General features: G+C 50.5%; 3 protein-coding genes and 1 long non-coding RNA gene across 4 annotated transcripts in view; all 4 read left to right on the top strand.

Moving 5' to 3' along the window:
- The window catches only part of LOC104296548 (nuclear pore membrane glycoprotein 210), a 90,796-nt gene extending 88,895 nt beyond the window's left edge, over positions 1–1,901 (top strand). Inside the window, exon 40 of the mRNA XM_054176577.1 lies at positions 1,792–1,901. Coding sequence (XP_054032552.1) covers positions 1,792–1,901 — 110 coding nt within the window. The remainder of the gene's footprint in view (positions 1–1,791) is intronic.
- A 3,855-nt stretch (positions 1,902–5,756) lies between these two features.
- LOC128898909 (nuclear pore membrane glycoprotein 210-like) lies at positions 5,757–6,754 on the top strand. Its single transcript, XM_054176475.1, has 2 exons — positions 5,757–5,998; positions 6,482–6,754. Exons 1-2 carry the CDS (start codon positions 5,771–5,773, stop codon positions 6,752–6,754), a joined length of 501 nt encoding a protein of 166 aa, XP_054032450.1. The 5' UTR covers positions 5,757–5,770.
- A 4,165-nt stretch (positions 6,755–10,919) lies between these two features.
- On the top strand, positions 10,920–11,912 carry LOC128898902 (nuclear pore membrane glycoprotein 210-like). The gene is made up of 2 exons (XM_054176382.1): positions 10,920–11,156; positions 11,640–11,912. The coding sequence occupies exons 1-2, from the start codon at positions 10,929–10,931 to the stop codon at positions 11,910–11,912; spliced, it is 501 nt and encodes a 166-aa protein (XP_054032357.1). The 5' UTR covers positions 10,920–10,928.
- Positions 11,913–13,985: 2,073 nt separating this feature from the next.
- On the top strand, positions 13,986–16,375 carry LOC128898035 (uncharacterized). Its single transcript, XR_008462672.1, has 3 exons — positions 13,986–14,075; positions 14,223–14,306; positions 16,294–16,375. It is a non-coding gene; the product is annotated as an uncharacterized LOC128898035 (long non-coding RNA).
- The last annotated feature ends 1,678 nt before the right edge of the window (positions 16,376–18,053 follow it).

Here is an 18,053-nt window from a genome sequence, read left to right as displayed (position 1 = left end):
TCCAGAGACCTGAGAAATAGGGAGTGCAGCTCAGCAGCTGGGTAGAGGAGAGGGAGCCACAGTTGGGCTGCTGCCAGGGCAGGTAAAGCAGAGCTGGGCTGCTGGTGTGATGTGCTGGGCAGCAGCTGGCTGCTCTGCGGGCTCCTTCCACCCCAGGTGAGCTGCAGCCTGTGCTGCCTGTGGGCTGGGAGCTGCTGTGAGAGACAGGGGGAAGGGAAAATGTCCAGTTCTGGGCTTCCAGGTTTGAGAAGGACAGGGACTTGCTGGAGAGGGCACAGCAAAGGGTTACAAAGATGCAGAGGGCACTGGAACTGCTCTGTGAGGAGGAAAGGCTGTGAGAGAAGTGGGGCTGTTTAGTTTGGAGAAGAGCAGCCTGAGGGAGGATTTCATCAGTGCTGATCAATACTTCAAGGGCTGGTGTCAGGAGGGTGTGACCAGGCTTTGGCAGTGGCACCCAGTGACAGGACGAGAGGCAGTGGGCACAAACTTGAACATCAGAAGTTCATCTAAACACAAGGAGGAACTTCTTTAATCTAAGGCCACTGGAGCCCTGGAGCAGGCTGCCCAGAGAGGTGGTTGAGTCTCCATCTCTGGAGAGATTCCAAGCACCCCTGGACATGTTCCTCTGGGTGAACCTCCCTTGGCAGCAGGGTTGGACTTGATGATCTCTGGCTTTCCCTTCCAACCCCGACCATTCTGTGATTCTGTGGTATGTTAGAGGCCAAAGGACACAAGTCTATAGAAGCCTTAGTGTCCTCAGGGAATAGTTTGTTCCTTCACTGCTTTTGATCTTGCAGTCACCTTTTCTCTCTTTTCTGACATCACTGAGTTTCTGTTTTATCAGTCTGCAGTGCTGCAGAGCCATAGAACTGTTTTGGTTGGAAAAGCCCTTTGAGATCATCCAGTCCAATGTTTCTCTACCACGGTTGGGGCTAAACCATGGCCCTCAGCACCACATCTTTGCCTTTTTGAAACACCTTGAGGGATGGAGATTCAGCCACTACCCTGGGCAGCCTGCTCCAGTCTTTGAGAACCCTTTCAGGGAAGAAGGTTCTTCTAAAAGCCAATTTAACCCATGACAATATTTCAGACAGCATAAGGCAAATTCAGACTGCAAGTTCATTGCTGAGGTGAAATTGCTGAGGGTTGTGCTCCCCTCAGAAGACTTAATCAGTTCTTTAATTAATAGGAAGGCCTACAAAATGTTGATAGTTCTCAGCTGCCATTTCAGCATGCACTGAGCCAAAGAGGTTGTTTCACTTGGAAGGGATCATTAGACACTTCCAAGGTGTTCCAGCAGGTGATCAGCACCTATTATTTGGCTTTTACTTCCTTCACCATGTGGGAAACTGTGACGAACATGTGGATCCTTTGATGGGCCAAGAAGAGACTGGCCTTGAGCTCATTGCTGTGAATGTCTGGGAAGTCCCTGAGCTGAAAGTATAAATGGCTTGTGATGGACTACTCTGTAACTTGTTGAGATAGGGAAACCATGAGATTGAGATAGAAGAATTGCAGCAGAAGAAACCTGGGCTAGCTCAGCAGGTAACTGTAGCAATCTATCAGTAGCCAGTAAGAGCCTTAAACCCAGCTTACTAACCAATTAGGAGTAGCCACACTGGCACAACAAACATACAAATATGTGTTGCTTGAAGAAATAAACAGCACTCTGTACTCCGCTCACTACGCGTGTGTGTGTGTGTCGCTTGTGTCCGTCACCATAACAGCGACACCGCCGCTCCTGAGCATGATTGTTAGCTTCTTTTGCCTTCTTGTCCCCCTGTGTTTTAGGTTTCTCTACATCCCCTGGGCCTGCAGCGTATCACTTCAGCCATCAGCCCTCCAGCAGGAGCAGAAGTCCCTCGTCCGCGCTGTGGAGCACTGGCTACGCTTCCCGTTGAACCAGGACTCATCGTTGTGCTCTAGGGCCGGGAAGCAAAACAGAATAAACCCTCAGTGCCTTTCCCAACAATAAATTCAAGTTCCTCCATAGTTTTGATTGGATGTAACTTGCTTCATAATTACTACTAGTTTTTTTTATTTAGAGCTCTTTGACTTTTTTAATGTTCTTTAAAACTTATTTTTTCTGCTGGTGCATGCTCAGCTGACTGGACAGAGCAGTGCTTATGCTAAGCTGGCTTTCCTGCACTCCTCAAGCAGCTCGAACTGATACCTAAGTGAGAGTGCTGCAAGTGTTTTATTTACTTGCTTTGTTTGGGGTTTTTTTTTTTGTTGTTCAGCCCCAACACTTTGTTTTTAATGAGCTTTATTTTTAAAAAGGGAAACAGAGAAAACCAGGTCAAACATGAGCCAAAAACAAGATGAAGGATTGTGTATTTCAAAGGCCTGGGTTGTTTGGTTTGTTGTTTTTAATTTTAAGTCGAGTTCCAAAGCCTCAGGAATGCACTGCACTGTGAAGTGTTCTTACCCTTAGCTTTATATTGTGACTCCTCCGCAGGATTTGCTGGTCTAATGCTGGAAGGACTGTGAAAGCCTGAGAGATTCTGGTACAATAACAACATCCAACACAGCTATCTGAGGGCAGCCTCCTTTGGGCACAACTCCAGTATTCCTCTCTTGGTACTGTAAGCACTTACTTGGCCTGGGAATGCAAAAGCATGTGCCTTCTAAGAGGACCCTTCTAGTAGTAAAGATGTTTGATGGCAGGCAGTTACCTTGCCTGTGTTCTGATGTAGGTCCTTTTGCACTGAGTAGTATCTCCATAAAGACTGAGCCTCCTTGTAGTCCCACTGGTCACTGGATGCACTGGAAAGTAAGTGGCTTGTTTCACACTGAGTGGCCTTTCAGTTGGCTCAAGCTGCCTGTGTCTGTGGTGTCTGTGTACAAACTGATCCAGCCAGGCTCTCTATAGAGCCAGTAAGATACTGAGAGCCCCAGTCTGCTGTGCCACACTCTGGAATATTTGTACCACAATACCCTACCTACAATGTAGCATTTAACTGCCTTAAGTGCTGGTGTGCAGGGGGTTTCTGGTTGACTTTTTGGGTGTTTTTTTTTGTCTTGACTGGTGAAAGTCTAAAATGCACAATTCCAGATGCCTCAGGGAGTCCAACCAGGCAGCCACTCACTATGTGCTTAGATGCATTTTGCTTTCTCCACGAGGCCACTGGTGAGGTGTGCTGACATGAGCTCCTTTCCAAATTCCTTTTAAACAGGAGAGGAGACAAATTTGGTTCCTAAAATACTTCCCTGCCGATAGAAAAATCCTCGATTTTGAGGATTATCCTCCCAACCACGTAACTTCTAATGCTCAAGCAGCATTTTACAGCTCTCAGATAAGGGCTTTGTTTACATAGAACAAGAGTCACTGCTTTAACTGCTGCCAAACAGAAAGGGACCTAGGGGTACTGGTTGACAGCCAGCTGAACATGAGCCAGCAGTGTGCCCAGGTGGCTAAGAAAGCCAATGGCATCCTGGCCTGCATCAGGAATAGTGTGCAGGAGCAGGGAAGTCATTGTCCCCTGTGCTCAGCACTGATTAGGCCACACCTTGAGTCCTGTGTCCAGTTCTGGGCCTCTCAATTGAAGAAGGACATTGAGACATGTCATGGTTTGGGAGGGCAATTCTCCCACCACAGGCAAAAATACCAACTCAGACAAACGGATTGTAAAAGTGATGGAAAGTTTAAATGGGAAAACAATAAATAACAACAACGAAAGTTTTAGAGAACCACAAGCACCGTGACAAAAGAGAGAGATCCCAGAACATACCCAAGAACGTCCCATCCCCACCTGAGGGTACACCCAAAAACCCCCAGGGCTCTTTCTCCCCAACCCAGCCTGGGCAGGCCCAAGGGAGGCGGCTCATGCCATTTTACCTAGGCAGCAGCAGGGGACGAAAGAGGAAGTGAAGCCCCCGCGCTGATGTATTACAGGGGAGCAGGGCATTATGGGAAATGGAATACCTGGTTTCCTGTGACCATCCCCCTGGGCTGGGCCCACCCCTTGGGACCCTCCCAGGTGTGGTCTGTGCAGTGGCATCCGGGCCAGCACCCAGCCTAAACCACCACAAGACACTTGAATGTGTCCAGAGAAGGGCAATGAGGCTGGGGAGGGGTTTGGAGCACAGCCCTGGGAGGAGAGGCTGAAGGAGCTGGGGTTGCTTAGCCTGGAGAAGAGGAGGCTCAGGGGAGACCTTCTTGTTGTCTACAACTCCCTGAAGGGAGGTTGTAGCCAGGAGGGAGTTGGTCTCTTCTCCCAGGCAATCAGCACCAGAACAAGAGGACACAGTCTCAAGCTGCACCAGGGGAGGCTGAGGTAAGGAGAAAAGTTCTTCACAGAGAGAGCTGTTAGCCATTGGGATGTGCTGCCCAGGGAGGTGGTGGAGTCACCATCCCTGGAGGTGTTCAAGAGGGGATTGGATGTGGCACTTGGTGCCGTGCTTTAGTGGTCATGAGGTCTTGGGTGACAGGTTGGACTTGATGATCTTTGAGGTCTTTTCTAACCTTATTGATTCTATGATTCTAATCTTCTGGCTGGCTGAGATCTCCTAAGGACCACAATGAACAATTGTTCTGTCTCAAAGAGCAGCATATTTCATGCAAACTCCACAGGCAGGCAGGGGAATGGCACACAGGCACACCCCGTGTGTTTCAGGCTGTGCTGCACAAAAGCAACCTTGTTCCATGTTCTCTAGAGTCTCGTGTAACTCCCTGGCTCCTTTTGGAGAAGCTGTGCCTCACACGCTAGTGCTCTTAACATGGACAATGTGGATGCATTTGTTACCTCTGTTGTTTAATAAGTCATTGTTAGATTCCTTCAGGATGCTGATGTGTTGTGTTTTGATGAACTTTGTTGTGTTTTGGCTATTAAGAATTTAGCCCTGGACTGTACTATGCAAGGGTGGCTACCAGGAGGATGGAGACTCCCATTTTACAAGGAGTGCCATGGGAAAGACAAGAGGTGATGGGGACAAGTTACTGCTGGGGAGATTCCCATTGGACTCCAGAAGAAAATGTTTCCCATGTGCACAGTCACTGGAATCACCTTCCAGTGGATTCTCCTACACTGGACAGCTTTAAGGCTCAGCTTAACAGGGTGCTGGGCCAGCTCATTTCCACTCTACTGTTAACCTTGAAAGGTTGGACCAGATGCTCCTTGGGGTCCTTTCCAATGTGGCATTCTGTGATTCTGATTCCATGAAAGGCAGTGCACAAGTAGGGGGAGAAGTGGTTTCAGGCTTAACGACGGCCATAGCCACCAGTGCAGCCACAGGAACCCATACCATTGTGGCTCTCAGGCACTGGTTCAGCATTCTGCCAATGGCCGAGTGTGTTCAAAGTGACAATGGGTCACACTTCACGGCAGCCTCAGTACAGGACTGGGCTCGAAGTGAAGGGGTCAAATGAGTGTGCCATACAACACAACAGGGCAAGAACCAGCTCCAATAAAGCATCCTACACCTGGTGAGCAAGGATTTCTCCTGCAGAGACATAAGCATATCAACGGGGTGGACAACTGAAGCAAGCTGACAGAGAATGACCCAAATAAGGATTGACTGGACTAAAACTGACACCATTCCTAGTTATATGGTTTATAATATTGTTCATAGAATGTTCAAAGGTGACTTTTATGTGTTTAATGTAAGCACACAGCTCATCTTGCTATTTGTGGAATTTTACCACCATTTCTAGATCCTCTCTGAAGGTGCCACAGAAATGTCACTTTGCTTGGGGAGAAAGCCTTAAAGAGGAGCCATTAACAGTCACACTGCTTTTGTTTCTGTAGGCCATTACACCTGCTCCATCACAATGCACAGGCTCACTGACAGGCAGCTGAAGCAGCTCAGCATGAGCAAAACCTCCCTCAGAGTCACAGTTTCCATGCAAGGCAGCCACTTCTCCGGGGAGGAGGTCAGCACTGAGGTGCCATTCAACCCTGGCTTCTATGTTGACCAAACAGAAATGCTGCTCAGTAACCTTCACCCAAGCTCTGAGGTGAAAATCTTTGGTGCCACTGAAATTCTGGATACCCTGGAGGTGAGTGTGTTGCTGGAAAGTATCACATCCCAGCTGAAAGCCTTTTGAGCTGTCACACACAGCTTTCTCTAGGTCACCTCAACCATGCCAGCAGGGCTCCTGAGACGGCCTGGAGATCCCTCCTCAGTTTTTGCTGCTGTTTTGGGGTAGTGGGAATGTGCCAGGCTCCCTGGGCCACTCGCTGGAATGTGTTAACCAGCTGACAGGCAGGGAGGCACAAAATCTGCCTGATTCCCAGCAGCACAGGCAGGATCTTGCCCACTTCCCTGTTTGCTTCCCAGTGGCCTGGTGAGGGATGCTTTGAGTTTTGCTGCTGTGGGGTTAGCCCAGAGCCACAGAAACCAGTGGCAACAAACAGGGGGAAGTGCTGTCCTGTAAAGGTACAACCAAGGCCAGCTCCTCCTGCGGGGTGAGTTGCTGTGTGTCTCTGTGGGCAGTGGGCCAGTGCTGTGCTGTTTCAAGTTGGTTTCTGTCCCTTGGCAGGTGAAATGTGGGTCACCAGCAGTGAAGGTGCTTGAGAAGGAGAAGTCCTCTGGGCTGCCCAGTTACGCAGTCTACACTGTTAGTCTGTCTGACCCAGGAGTCTCCAGGCAGCAGTCCTTATCCACCACCTTGACTGTCTCCAGCCCCATCACTGACCAGTCCATTGCCATCCCGGTGACCCTCATGTACTTGTCTGACAGAAGCAGAGCACCACTCAAGCGTAAGTTTACCTCCAGACTTTGTAAGCCAGAAGAAACCTCTAACTTCCACTGATGTTCATGAGGTCATCAGCTTTGGTGTGCTTAAAACCTGAGCTGGCAGCTAACATTATCATTGACACAAGAGAAGGAAGAAATACTTTAGAGAGTGTGCTGAGCCCCTGGCCCAGGCTGCCCAGAGAGGTGGGAGCTGCCTCCTCCCTGGAACCGTTCCAGGTCAGGTTGTTTGGGGCTCTGAGCAACCTGCTCTAGTTGCAGATGTCCCTGCTGACTGCAAGGATTTGGACTGGATGAGCTTTAAAGGTCTCTTCCTACCCAGAGCAGTCTGGCTCTGTGTGGGCTGTTCACTGTGAGCAGAAGACTTGAACACAAGTGTGCATTGCAACTTCACCTTCCCTTTTGGGTCAGCCCAGAGTACTCTGTTGAACTTGGGATAAATATCCCAGGGCTACAGTGTCTGAAAGGCAAGGGTTTGTTCTGTTTTTCTTTGGAGCATGCCTTTATATGTTGTGAAGAGCTCAGCATTTTGAGACTGTGAAAGTAAAGAACAGGCTAAAGACAATTGTCTGGGAATGTCTTCAGCTGTTCTTAGCAGCTCACAGGATCAGGGGATGTTAGGGGTTGGAAGGGACCTCTGGAGATCTTCCAGTCCAACCCCCCTGCCAGGGCAGGAGCACAGAATCCAGCACAGGTCACACAGGAGTACATCCAGACAGGGCTGCAAAGGCTCCGTATTTACGGTCAGGAGCTTTCCCCTGTTTTCACTAAGCATTTGCTGAAGTGGATGGTGGCTGAAGAATGAGCTCTTATTTTTCCAGGTTTGTTCAGGCTTCCCCCATGTTCATTCGGGGTTTTAAGGAAGGACATTATCTTGCTTCTCTTTCTTTCTAGAGCCCTATGAATATCTGAGAGGTGCACATATCAGGAATGTTTTTTTTTTCCCCTCAGAAAAAGGAAGGAAATGCTGCAAATGCAGTGGTGCCTCAGCAGAGCCCTTCCTGCTGCAGCGAGCGGCCCTGGGGCTGGCTCTGGGGACGAGAGCTTTGCTCCCAGACAGAGCTGCATTGCTTTGCTGCAGCTCGTCACCTAATCACTGCTCTTAGAGCTTCCTCTGTCCCCTATTTCTGGAGGAAAGCGTTTCTGTACCCCAGGCGTTTGCACGGTGCGCAGGGGAGCGCCGAGCCGGGGCACAGCCTGAGCGCGCAGCCTGCCTGGCTCTCGCCTTGCGGGGCGGCTGCTGAGCCCGCCGCCGTGACCGAGGCAGGCGGCGTGCAAGTCGCCGAGCGCCCCGAGGCGCCGGGCAGCGCCTCCCGCCACGGCACTGCCACGCGCCGGTGCTGAGGGGAGGCGCCGCGAGGCCGGGCGGGAGCCGCTGCTCGGGGGCTGCCGCTCGGGGGCTGCCGCTCGGGGGCTGCCGCTCGGGGGCCGCCGCTCGGGGGCTGCCGCTCGGGAGCCGCCGCTCGGGGGCTGCCGCTCGGGGGCTGCCGCTCGGGAGCCGCCGCTCGGGGGCTGCCGCTCGGGGGCTGCCGCTGGGGCTGAGCGGGAAGCTACCTGCGCCTCACTTTGTGATAAATGTGTGACAGAATTACGGCCAATCAAACTTTTATTGAGAGAAATGAGCAAAAGCAGCGTTAGGCAGCCGGGAACCCTCCTGCTCTACCAACGGCTCGCAAACTCTACTAACTTGCTCTCCAGTTCCACATTCTTCTCAGGTCCTTCCAGCAGTGCGCATGCGTGCAGGTGTGGGCAGGGGTCGTCATCTGGGTTGGAGGTCTGTCCGATGAAGGCTCCTAAGTCTTCCTCATTTGTCCTCCTCTTGACCTTGAATCCAGCACAGGTCACACAGGACCACATCCAGACAGGGCTGCAAAGGCTCCAGTGAAGGAGACTCCACAACCTCTCTGGGCAGCCTGCTCCAGGGCTCTGGGACTCTTACAGTAAAGAAGTTCTTCCTCATGTTGAGGTGGAACCTCCTGTGCTGGACTTTACATCCACTGCCCCTTGTCCTATCCCAGGGCACAAGTGAGCAGAGGCTGTCCCTGTCCCTTCCTTTCTGACCCCCAGCCCTCAGATATTGATAGACACTGATCAGATCCCTCTCAGTCATCTTCTCTCCAGACTAAACAGCCCCTGGGCTCTCAGCCTCTCCTCATCAGGCAGTACTCCAGTACCTCAGTCATCCTTGTAGCCCAGCAGATCCCTGTCCCTCCTGAACTGGGGAGCCCAGAACCAGATGCAATATTCCAGGTGGGGCTTCACCAGGGCAGAATAGAGGGGAAGGAGAACCTCCCTGGATCTGCTGGCCACACTCTTCCTAATGCACCCCAGGATGCCATTGGATCCTGAAGACTGTGTTGGAAATAGTAGACTCAAAGCTGTGTTATCCAAGTTGATAACTGTTACTTGCTCTAATAAAAACCTTCTGTTGTTGGCTATTTCAGTTTGATTTTGGCAAGCAGGTGGGAGAAGATGCTCTTTTAACTCTGTATTGTCTCTCTTAATGAATTCTACAGCTGGGGCCAGTCTGTTCCACCACTTCCTCGACTCCTACCAAGTGATGCTCTTCACACTCTTTGCACTGGTAGCAGGGGCATCCGTGCTGGTGATAGGTAAGCGAGTGAAAGAGTGCATGAGTACTTCTGGCCATCATTCTTGCAGTGTGAGATGTCAGTGAATGATTTCCTTGTGATAGGAGTCTGCTGTTTGTTGTCAGTGATTTACTGGTTTGGTTTCTCTCTCTTTGCCATGTCTTGCAGCCTATCACGTAGCTTTTGTGCAGAGGGAACAGCAGAGTCATCCAGTGTATGTCCTAAGGACACCTCCTCAGCACAGCCACAACAGTAAGCAGCTGTTAGCAGTTACCAGTGAATTGATCAGCCTGGCTCTGTGGGAGGAGGCTATGAGGGAGCCTGTGTCCTGAATTCTGCTACAACAAGCACTGTGCCACATCCTGGGAAATTTCTTGCTCGTCCTCCTGGCCCCTCACTCCAACCAACCTCCCCTGTACCCATGGCTAATTCTTCTGAGACTCCTGGCCAGCTCCAGGGACCTGGGAAATAGGGAGTGCAGCTCAGCAGCTGGGTAGAGGAGAGGGAGCCACAGTTGGGCTGCTGCCAGGGCAGGTAAAGCAGAGCTGGGCTGCTGGTGTGATGTGCTGGGCAGCAGCTGGCTGCTCTGCGGGCTCCTTCCACCCCAGGTGAGCTGCAGCCTGTGCTGCCTGTGGGCTGGGAGCTGCTGTGAGAGACAGGGGGAAGGGAAAATGTCCAGTTCTGGGCTTCCAGGTTTGAGAAGGACAGGGACTTGCTGGAGAGGGCACAGCAAAGGGTTACAAAGATGCAGAGGGCACTGGAACTGCTCTGTGAGGAGGAAAGGCTGTGAGAGAAGTGGGGCTGTTTAGTTTGGAGAAGAGCAGCCTGAGGGAGGATCTCATCAGTGCTGATCAATACTTCAAGGGCTGGTGTCAGGAGGGTGTGACCAGGCTTTGGCAGTGGCACCCAGTGAGAGGACGAGAGGCAGTGGGCACAAACTTGAACATCACAAGTTCATCTAAACACAAGGAGGAACTTCTTTAATCTAAGGCCACTGGAGCCCTGGAGCAGGCTGCCCAGAGAGGTGGTTGAGTCTCCATCTCTGGAGAGATTCCAAACGCCCCTGGACATGTTCCTCTGGGTGAACCTCCCTTGGCAGCAGGGTTGGACTTGATGATCTCTGGCTTTCCCTTCCAACCCCGACCATTCTGTGATTCTGTGGTATGTTAGAGGCCAAAGGACACAAGTCTATAGAAGCCTTAGTGTCCTCAGGGAATAGTTTGTTCCTTCACTGCTTTTGATCTTGCAGTCACCTTTTCTCTCTTTTCTGACATCACTGAGTTTCTGTTTTATCAGTCTGCAGTGCTGCAGAGCCATAGAACTGTTTTGGTTGGAAAAGCCCTTTGAGATCATCCAGTCCAATGTTTCTCTACCATGGCTGGGGCTAAACCATGGCCCTCATCACCACATCTTTGCCTTTTTGAAACACCTTGAGGGATGGAGATTCAGCCACTACCCTGGGCAGCCTGCTCCAGTCTTTGAGAACCCTTTCAGGGAAGAAGGTTCTTATAAAAGCCAATTTAACCCATGACAATGTTTCAGACAGCTTGGGAGAGCTGCCTGGGGAGAAAGCCTTAAAGAGGAGCCATTAACAGTCACACTGCTTTTGTTTCTGTAGGCCATTACACCTGCTCCATCACAATGCACAGGCTCACTGACAGGCAGCTGAAGCAGCTCAGCATGAGCAAAACCTCCCTCAGAGTCACAGTTTCCATGCAAGGCAGCCACTTCTCCGGGGAGGAGGTCAGCACTGAGGTGCCATTCAACCCTGGCTTCTATGTTGACCAAACAGAAATGCTGCTCAGTAACCTTCACCCAAGCTCTGAGGTGAAAATCTTTGGTGCCACTGAAATTCTGGATACCCTGGAGGTGAGTGTGTTGCTGGAAAGTATCACATCCCAGCTGAAAGCCTTTTGAGCTGTCACACACAGCTTTCTCTAGGTCACCTCAACCATGCCAGCAGGGCTCCTGAGACGGCCTGGAGATCCCTCCTCAGTTTTTGCTGCTGTTTTGGGGTAGTGGGAATGTGCCAGGCTCCCTGGGCCACTAGCTGGAATGTGTTAACCAGCTGACAGGCAGGGAGGCACAAAATCTGCCTGATTCCCAGCAGCACAGGCAGGATCTTGCCCACTTCCCTGTTTGCTTCCCAGTGGCCTGGTGAGGGATGCTTTGAGTTTTGCTGCTGTGGGGTTAGCCCAGAGCCACAGAAACCAGTGGCAACAAACAGGGGGAAGTGCTGTCCTGTAAAGGTACAACCAAGGCCAGCTCCTCCTGCGGGGTGAGTTGCTCTGTGTCTCTGTGGGCAGTGGGCCAGTGCTGTGCTGTTTCAAGTTGGTTTCTGTCCCTTGGCAGGTGAAATGTGGGTCACCAGCAGTGAAGGTGCTTGAGAAGGAGAAGTCCTCTGGGCTGCCCAGTTACGCAGTCTACACTGTTAGTCTGTCTGACCCAGGAGTCTCCAGGCAGCAGTCCTTATCCACCACCTTGACTGTCTCCAGCCCCATCACTGACCAGTCCATTGCCATCCCGGTGACCCTCATGTACCTGTCTGACAGAAGCAGAGCACCACTCAAGCGTAAGTTTACCTCCAGACTTTGTAAGCCAGAAGAAACCTCTAACTTCCACTGATGTTCATGAGGTCATCAGCTTTGGTGTGCTTAAAACCTGAGCTGGCAGCTAACATTATCATTGACACAAGAGAAGGAAGAAATACTTTAGAGAGTGTGATGAGCCCCTGGCCCAGGCTGCCCAGAGAGGTGGGAGCTGCCTCCTCCCTGGAACCGTTCCAGGTCAGGTTGTTTGGGGCTCTGAGCAACCTGCTCTAGTTGCAGATGTCCCTGCTGACTGCAAGGATTTGGACTGGATGAGCTTTACAGGTCTCTTCCTACCCAGAGCAGTCTGGTTCTGTGTGAGCTGTTCACTGTGAGCAGAAGACTTGAACACAAGTGTGCATTGCAACTTCACCTTCCCTTTTGGGTCAGCCCAGAGTACTCTGTTGAACTTGGGATAAATATCCCAGGGCTACAGTGTCTGAAAGGCAAGGGTTTGTTCTGCTTTTCTTTGGAGCATGCCTTTATATGTTGTGAAGAGCTCAGCATTTTGAGACTGTGAAAGTAAAGAACAGGCTAAAGATAATTGTCTGGGAATGTCTTCAGCTGTTCTTAGCAGCTCACAGGATCAGGGGATGTTAGGGGTTGGAAGGGATCTCTGGAGATCTTCCAGTCCAACCCCCCTGCCAGGGCAGGAGCACAGAATCCAGCACAGGTCACACAGGAACACATCCAGACAGGGCTGCAAAGGCTCCAGTGAAGGAGACTCCACAACCTCTCTGGGCAGCCTGCTCCCGGGCTCTGGGACTCTTACAGTAAAGAAGTTCTTCCTCATGTTGAGGTGGAACCTCCTGTGCTGGACATTACATCCACTGCCCCTTGTCCTATCCCAGGGCACAAGTGAGCAGAGGCTGTCCCTGTCCCTTCCTTCCTGACCCCCAGTCCTCAGATATTGATAGACATTGATCAGATCCCTCTCAGTCTTCTTCTCTCCTGGGCTCTCAGCCTCTCCTCATCAGGCAATACTCCAGTACCTCAGTCATCCTTGTAGCCCAGCAGATCCCTGTCCCTCCTGAACTGGGGAGCCCAGAACCAGATACATAGAATACATAGAATAAACCAGGTTGGAAGAGACCTTCAAGATCATCGCGTCCAACCCATCAACCAATCCAACACCGCCCAACTAACCCACAGCACCAAGTACCCCGTCAAGTCTTCTCCTAAAAACCTCCAGTGATGGCGACTCCACCACCTCCCCAGGCAGCCCATTCCAATGTGCAATCACTCTTTCTGTATAGAACTTTTTTCTAACATCCAGCCTGAATCTCCCCTGGCACAGCCTGAGACTGTGTCCTCTTGTTCTGGTACTGCTTGCCTGGGAGACGAGACCAACATCCGTCTGTCTACAACCTCCCTTCAGGTAGTTGTAGAGAGTAATAAGGTCACCCCTGAGTCTCCTCTTCTCCAGGCTAAGCAACCCCAGCTCCCTCAGCCTCTCCTCGTAGGGCTTATGTTCCAAACCCCTCACCAACTTTGTTGCTATTCTCTGGACTCGTTCCAGCAAGTCAACCTCCTTCCTAAACTGAGGGGCCCAGAACTGGACACAGTACTCGAGGTGCGGCCTAACCAGTGCAGTGTACAGGGGCAGAATGACCTCCCTGCTCCTGTTGGCCACACTGTTCCTGATGCAGGCCAGGATGCCATTGGCCCTCTTAGCTGCCTGGGCACACTGCAGGCTCATGTTCAGCCTACCATCAACCAGCACCCCCAGGTCCCTCTCAGCCTGACTGCTCTCCAGCCACTCTGACCCCAGCCTGTAGCTCTGCATGGGGTTGCTGTGGCCAATGTGCAGAACCCGGCACTTGGATGCAATATTCCAGGTGGGGCTTCACCAGGGCAGAATAGAGGGGGAGGAGAACCTCCCTGGATCTGCTGGCCACACTCTTCCTAATGCACCCCAGGATGCCATTGGATCCTGAAGACTGTGTTGGAAATAGTAGACTCAAAGCTGTGTTATCCAAGTTGATAACTGTTACTTGCTCTAATAAAAACCTTCTGTTGTTGGCTATTTCAGTTTGATTTTGGCAAGCAGGTGGGAGAAGATGCTCTTTTAACTCTGTATTGTCTCTCTTAATGAATTCTACAGCTGGGGCCAGTCTGTTCCACCACTTCCTCGACTCCTACCAAGTGATGTTCTTCACACTCTTTGCACTGGTAGCAGGGGCATCCGTGCTGGTGATAGGTAAGCGAGTGAAAGAGTGCATGAGTACTTTTGGCCATCATTCTTGCAGTGTGAGATGTCAGTGAATGATTTCCTTGTGATAGGAGTCTGCTGTTTGTTGTCAGTGATTTACTGGTTTGGTTTCTCTCTCTTTGCCATGTCTTGCAGCCTATCACGTAGCTTTTGTGCAGAGGGAACAGCAGAGTCATCCAGTGTATGTCCTAAGGACACCTCCTCAGCACAGCCACAACAGTAAGCAGCTGTTAGCAGTTACCAGTGAATTGATCAGCCTGGCTCTGTGGGAGGAGGCTATGAGGGAGCCTGTGTCCTGAATTCTGCTACAACAAGCACTGTGCCACATCCTGGGAAATTTCTTGCTCGTCCTCCTGGCCCCTCACTCCAACCAACCTCCCCTGTACCCATGGCTAATTCTTCTGAGACTCCTGGCCAGCTCCAGGGACCTGGGAAATAGGGAGTGCAGCTCAGCAGCTGGGTAGAGGAGAGGGAGCCACAGTTGGGCTGCTGCCAGGGCAGGTAAAGCAGAGCTGGGCTGCTGGTGTGATGTGCTGGGCAGCAGCTGGCTGCTCTGCGGGCTCCTTCCACCCCAGGTGAGCTGCAGCCTGTGCTGCCTGTGGGCTGGGAGCTGCTGTGAGAGACAGGGGGAAGGGAAAATGTCCAGTTCTGGGCTTCCAGGTTTGAGAAGGACAGGGACTTGCTGGAGAGGGCACAGCAAAGGGTTACAAAGATGCAGAGGGCACTGGAACTGCTCTGTGAGGAGGAAAGGCTGTGAGAGAAGTGGGGCTGTTTAATTTGGAGAAGAGCAGCCTGAGGGAGGATCTCATCAGTGCTGATCAATACTTCAAGGGCTGGTTTCAGGAGGGTGTGACCAGGCTTTGGCAGTGGCACCCAGTGACAGGACGAGAGGCAGTGGGCACAAACTTGAACATCAGAAGTTCATCTAAACACAAGGAGGAACTTCTTTAATCTAAGGCCACTGGAGCCCTGGAGCAGGCTGCCCAGAGAGGTGGTTGAGTCTCCATCTCTGGAGAGATTCCAAACACCCCTGGACATGTTCCTCTGGGCGAACCTCCCTTGGCAGCAGGGTTGGACTTGATGATCTCTGGCTTTCCCTTCCAACCCCGACCATTCTGTGATTCTGTGGTATGTTAGAGGCCAAAGGACACAAGTCTATAGAAGCCTTAGTGTTCTCAGGGAATAGTTTGTTCCTTCACTGCTTTTGATCTTGCAGTCACCTTTTCTCTCTTTTCCGACATCACTGAGTTTCTGTTTTATCAGTCTGCAGTGCTGCAGAGCCATAGAACTGTTTTGGTTGGAAAAGCCCTTTGAGATCATCCAGTCCAATGTTTCTCTACCATGGCTGGGGCTAAACCATGGCCCTCAGCACCACATCTTTGCCTTTTTGAAACACCTTGAGGGATGGAGATTCAACCACTACCCTGGGCAGCCTGCTCCAGTCTTTGAGAACCCTTTCAGGGAAGAAGGTTCTTATAAAAGCCAATTTAACCCATGACAATATTTCAGACAGCATAAGGCAAATTCAGACTGCAAGTTCATTGCTGAGGTGAAATTGCTGAGGGTTGTGCTCCCCTCAGAAGACTTAATCAGTTCTTTAATAGGAAGGCCTACAAAATGTTGATAGTTCTCAGCTGCCATTTCAGCATGCACTGAGCCAAAGAGGTTGTTTCACTTGGAAGGGATCATTAGACACTTCCAAGGTGTTCCATCAGGTGATCAGCACCTATTAGTTGGCTTTTACTTCCTTCACCATGTGGGAAACTGTGATGAACATGTGGATCCTTTGATGGGCCAAGAAGAGACTGGCCTTGAGCTCATTGCTGTGAATGTCTGGGAAGTCCCTGAGCTGAAAGTATAAATGGCTTGTGATGGACTACTCTGTAACTTGTTGAGATAGGGAAACCACGAGATTGAGATAGAAGAATTGCAGCAGAAGAAACCTGGGCTAGCTCAGCAGGTAACTGTAGCAATCTATCAGTAGCCAGTAAGAGCCTTAAACCCAGCTTACTAACCAATTAGGAGTAGCCACACTGGCACAACAAGCATACAAATATGTGTTGCTTAAAGAAATAAACAGCACTCTGTACTCCTCTCACTACGCGTGTGTGTGTGTGTCGCTTGTGTCCGTCACCATAACAGCGACACCGCCGCTCCTGAGCATGATTGTTAGCTTCTTTTGCCTTCTTGTCCCCCTGTGTTTTAGGTTTCTCTACATCCCCTGGGCCTGCAGCGTATCACTTCAGCCATCAGCCCTCCAGCAGGAGCAGAAGTCCCTCGTCCGCGCTGTGGAGCACTGGCTATGCTTCCCGTTGAACCAGGACTCATCGTTGTGCTCTAGGGCCGGGAAGCAAAACAGAATAAACCCTCAGTGCCTTTCCCAACAATAAATTCAAGTTCCTCCATAGTTTTGATTGAATGTAACTTGCTTCGTAATTACTACTAGTTTTTTTTATTTAGAGCTCTTTGACTTTTTTAATGTTCTTTAAAACTTATTTTTTCTGCTGGTGCATGCTCAGCTGACTGGACAGAGCAGTGCTTATGCTAAGCTGGCTTTCCTGCACTCCTCAAGCAGCTCGAACTGATACCTAAGTGAGAGTGCTGCAAGTGTTTTATTTACTTGTTTTGTTTGGGGTTTTTTTTTGTTGTTCAGCCCCAACACTTTGTTTTTAATGAACTTTATCTTTAAAAAGGGAAACAGAGAAAACCAGGTCAAACATGAGCCAAAAACAAGATGAAGGATTGTGTATTTCAAAGGCCTGGGTTGTTTGGTTTGTTGTTTTTAATTTTAAGTCGAGTTCCAAAGCCTCAGGAATGCACTGCACTGTGAAGTGTTCTTACCCTTAGCTTTATATTGTGACTCCTCCGCAGGATTTGCTGGTCTAATGCTGGAAGGACTGTGAAAGCCTGAGAGATTCTGGTACAATAACAACATCCAACACAGCTATCTGAGGGCAGCCTCCTTCGGGCACAACTGCAGTATTCCTCTCTTGGTACTGTAAGCACTTACTTGGCCTGGGAATGCAAAAGCATGTGCCTTCTAAGAGGACCCTTCTAGTAGTAAAGATGTTTGATGGCAGGCAGTTACCTTGCCTGTGTTCTGATGTAGGTCCTTTTGCACTGAGTAGTATCTCCATAAAGACTGAGCCTCCTTGTAGTCCCACTGGTCACTGGATGCACTGGAAAGTAAGTGGCTTGTTTCACACTGAGTGGCCTTTCAGTTGGCTCAAGCTGCCTGTGTCTGTGGTGTCTTTGTGTACAAACTGATCCAGCCAGGCTCTCTATAGAGCCAGTAAGATACTGAGAGCCCCAGTCTGCTGTGCCACACTCTGGAATATTTGTACCACAATACCCTACCTATAATGTAGCATTTAACTGCCTTAAGTGCTGGTGTGCAGGGGGTTTCTGGTTGACTTTTTGGGTGTTTTTTTTTGTCTTGACTGGTGAAAGTCTAAAATGCACAATTCCAGATGCCTCAGGGAGTCCAACCAGGCAGCCACTCACTATGTGCATAGATGCATTTTGCTTTCTCCACGAGGCCACTGGTGAGGTGTGCTGACATGAGCTCCTTTCCAAATTCCTTTTAAACAGGAGAGGAGACAAATTTGGTTCCTAAAATACTTCCCTGCCAATAGAAAAATCCTCGATTTTGAGGATTATCCTCCCAACCACGTAACTTCTAATGCTCAAGCAGCATTTTACAGCTCTCAGATAAGGGCTTTGTTTACATAGAACAAGAGTCACTGTTTTAACTGCTGCCAAACAGAAAGGGACCTAGGGGTACTGGTTGACAGCCAGCTGAACATGAGCCAGCAGTGTGCCCAGGTGGCTAAGAAAGCCAATGGCATCCTGGCCTGCATCAGGAATAGTGTGCAGGAGCAGGGAAGTCATTGTGCCCTGTGCTCAGCACAGGTTAGGCCACACCTTGAGTCCTGTGTCCAGTTCTGGGCCTCTCAATTGAAGAAG

Source organism: Dryobates pubescens, chromosome 1 (genome assembly GCF_014839835.1).
Source record: "Dryobates pubescens isolate bDryPub1 chromosome 1, bDryPub1.pri, whole genome shotgun sequence".
In the NCBI taxonomy this organism is placed as follows: Eukaryota; Metazoa; Chordata; class Aves; order Piciformes; family Picidae; genus Dryobates; species Dryobates pubescens.
The sequence above is the reverse complement of the archived record's forward strand: the minus strand, read 5'-3'. Positions and strand labels throughout refer to the sequence as shown.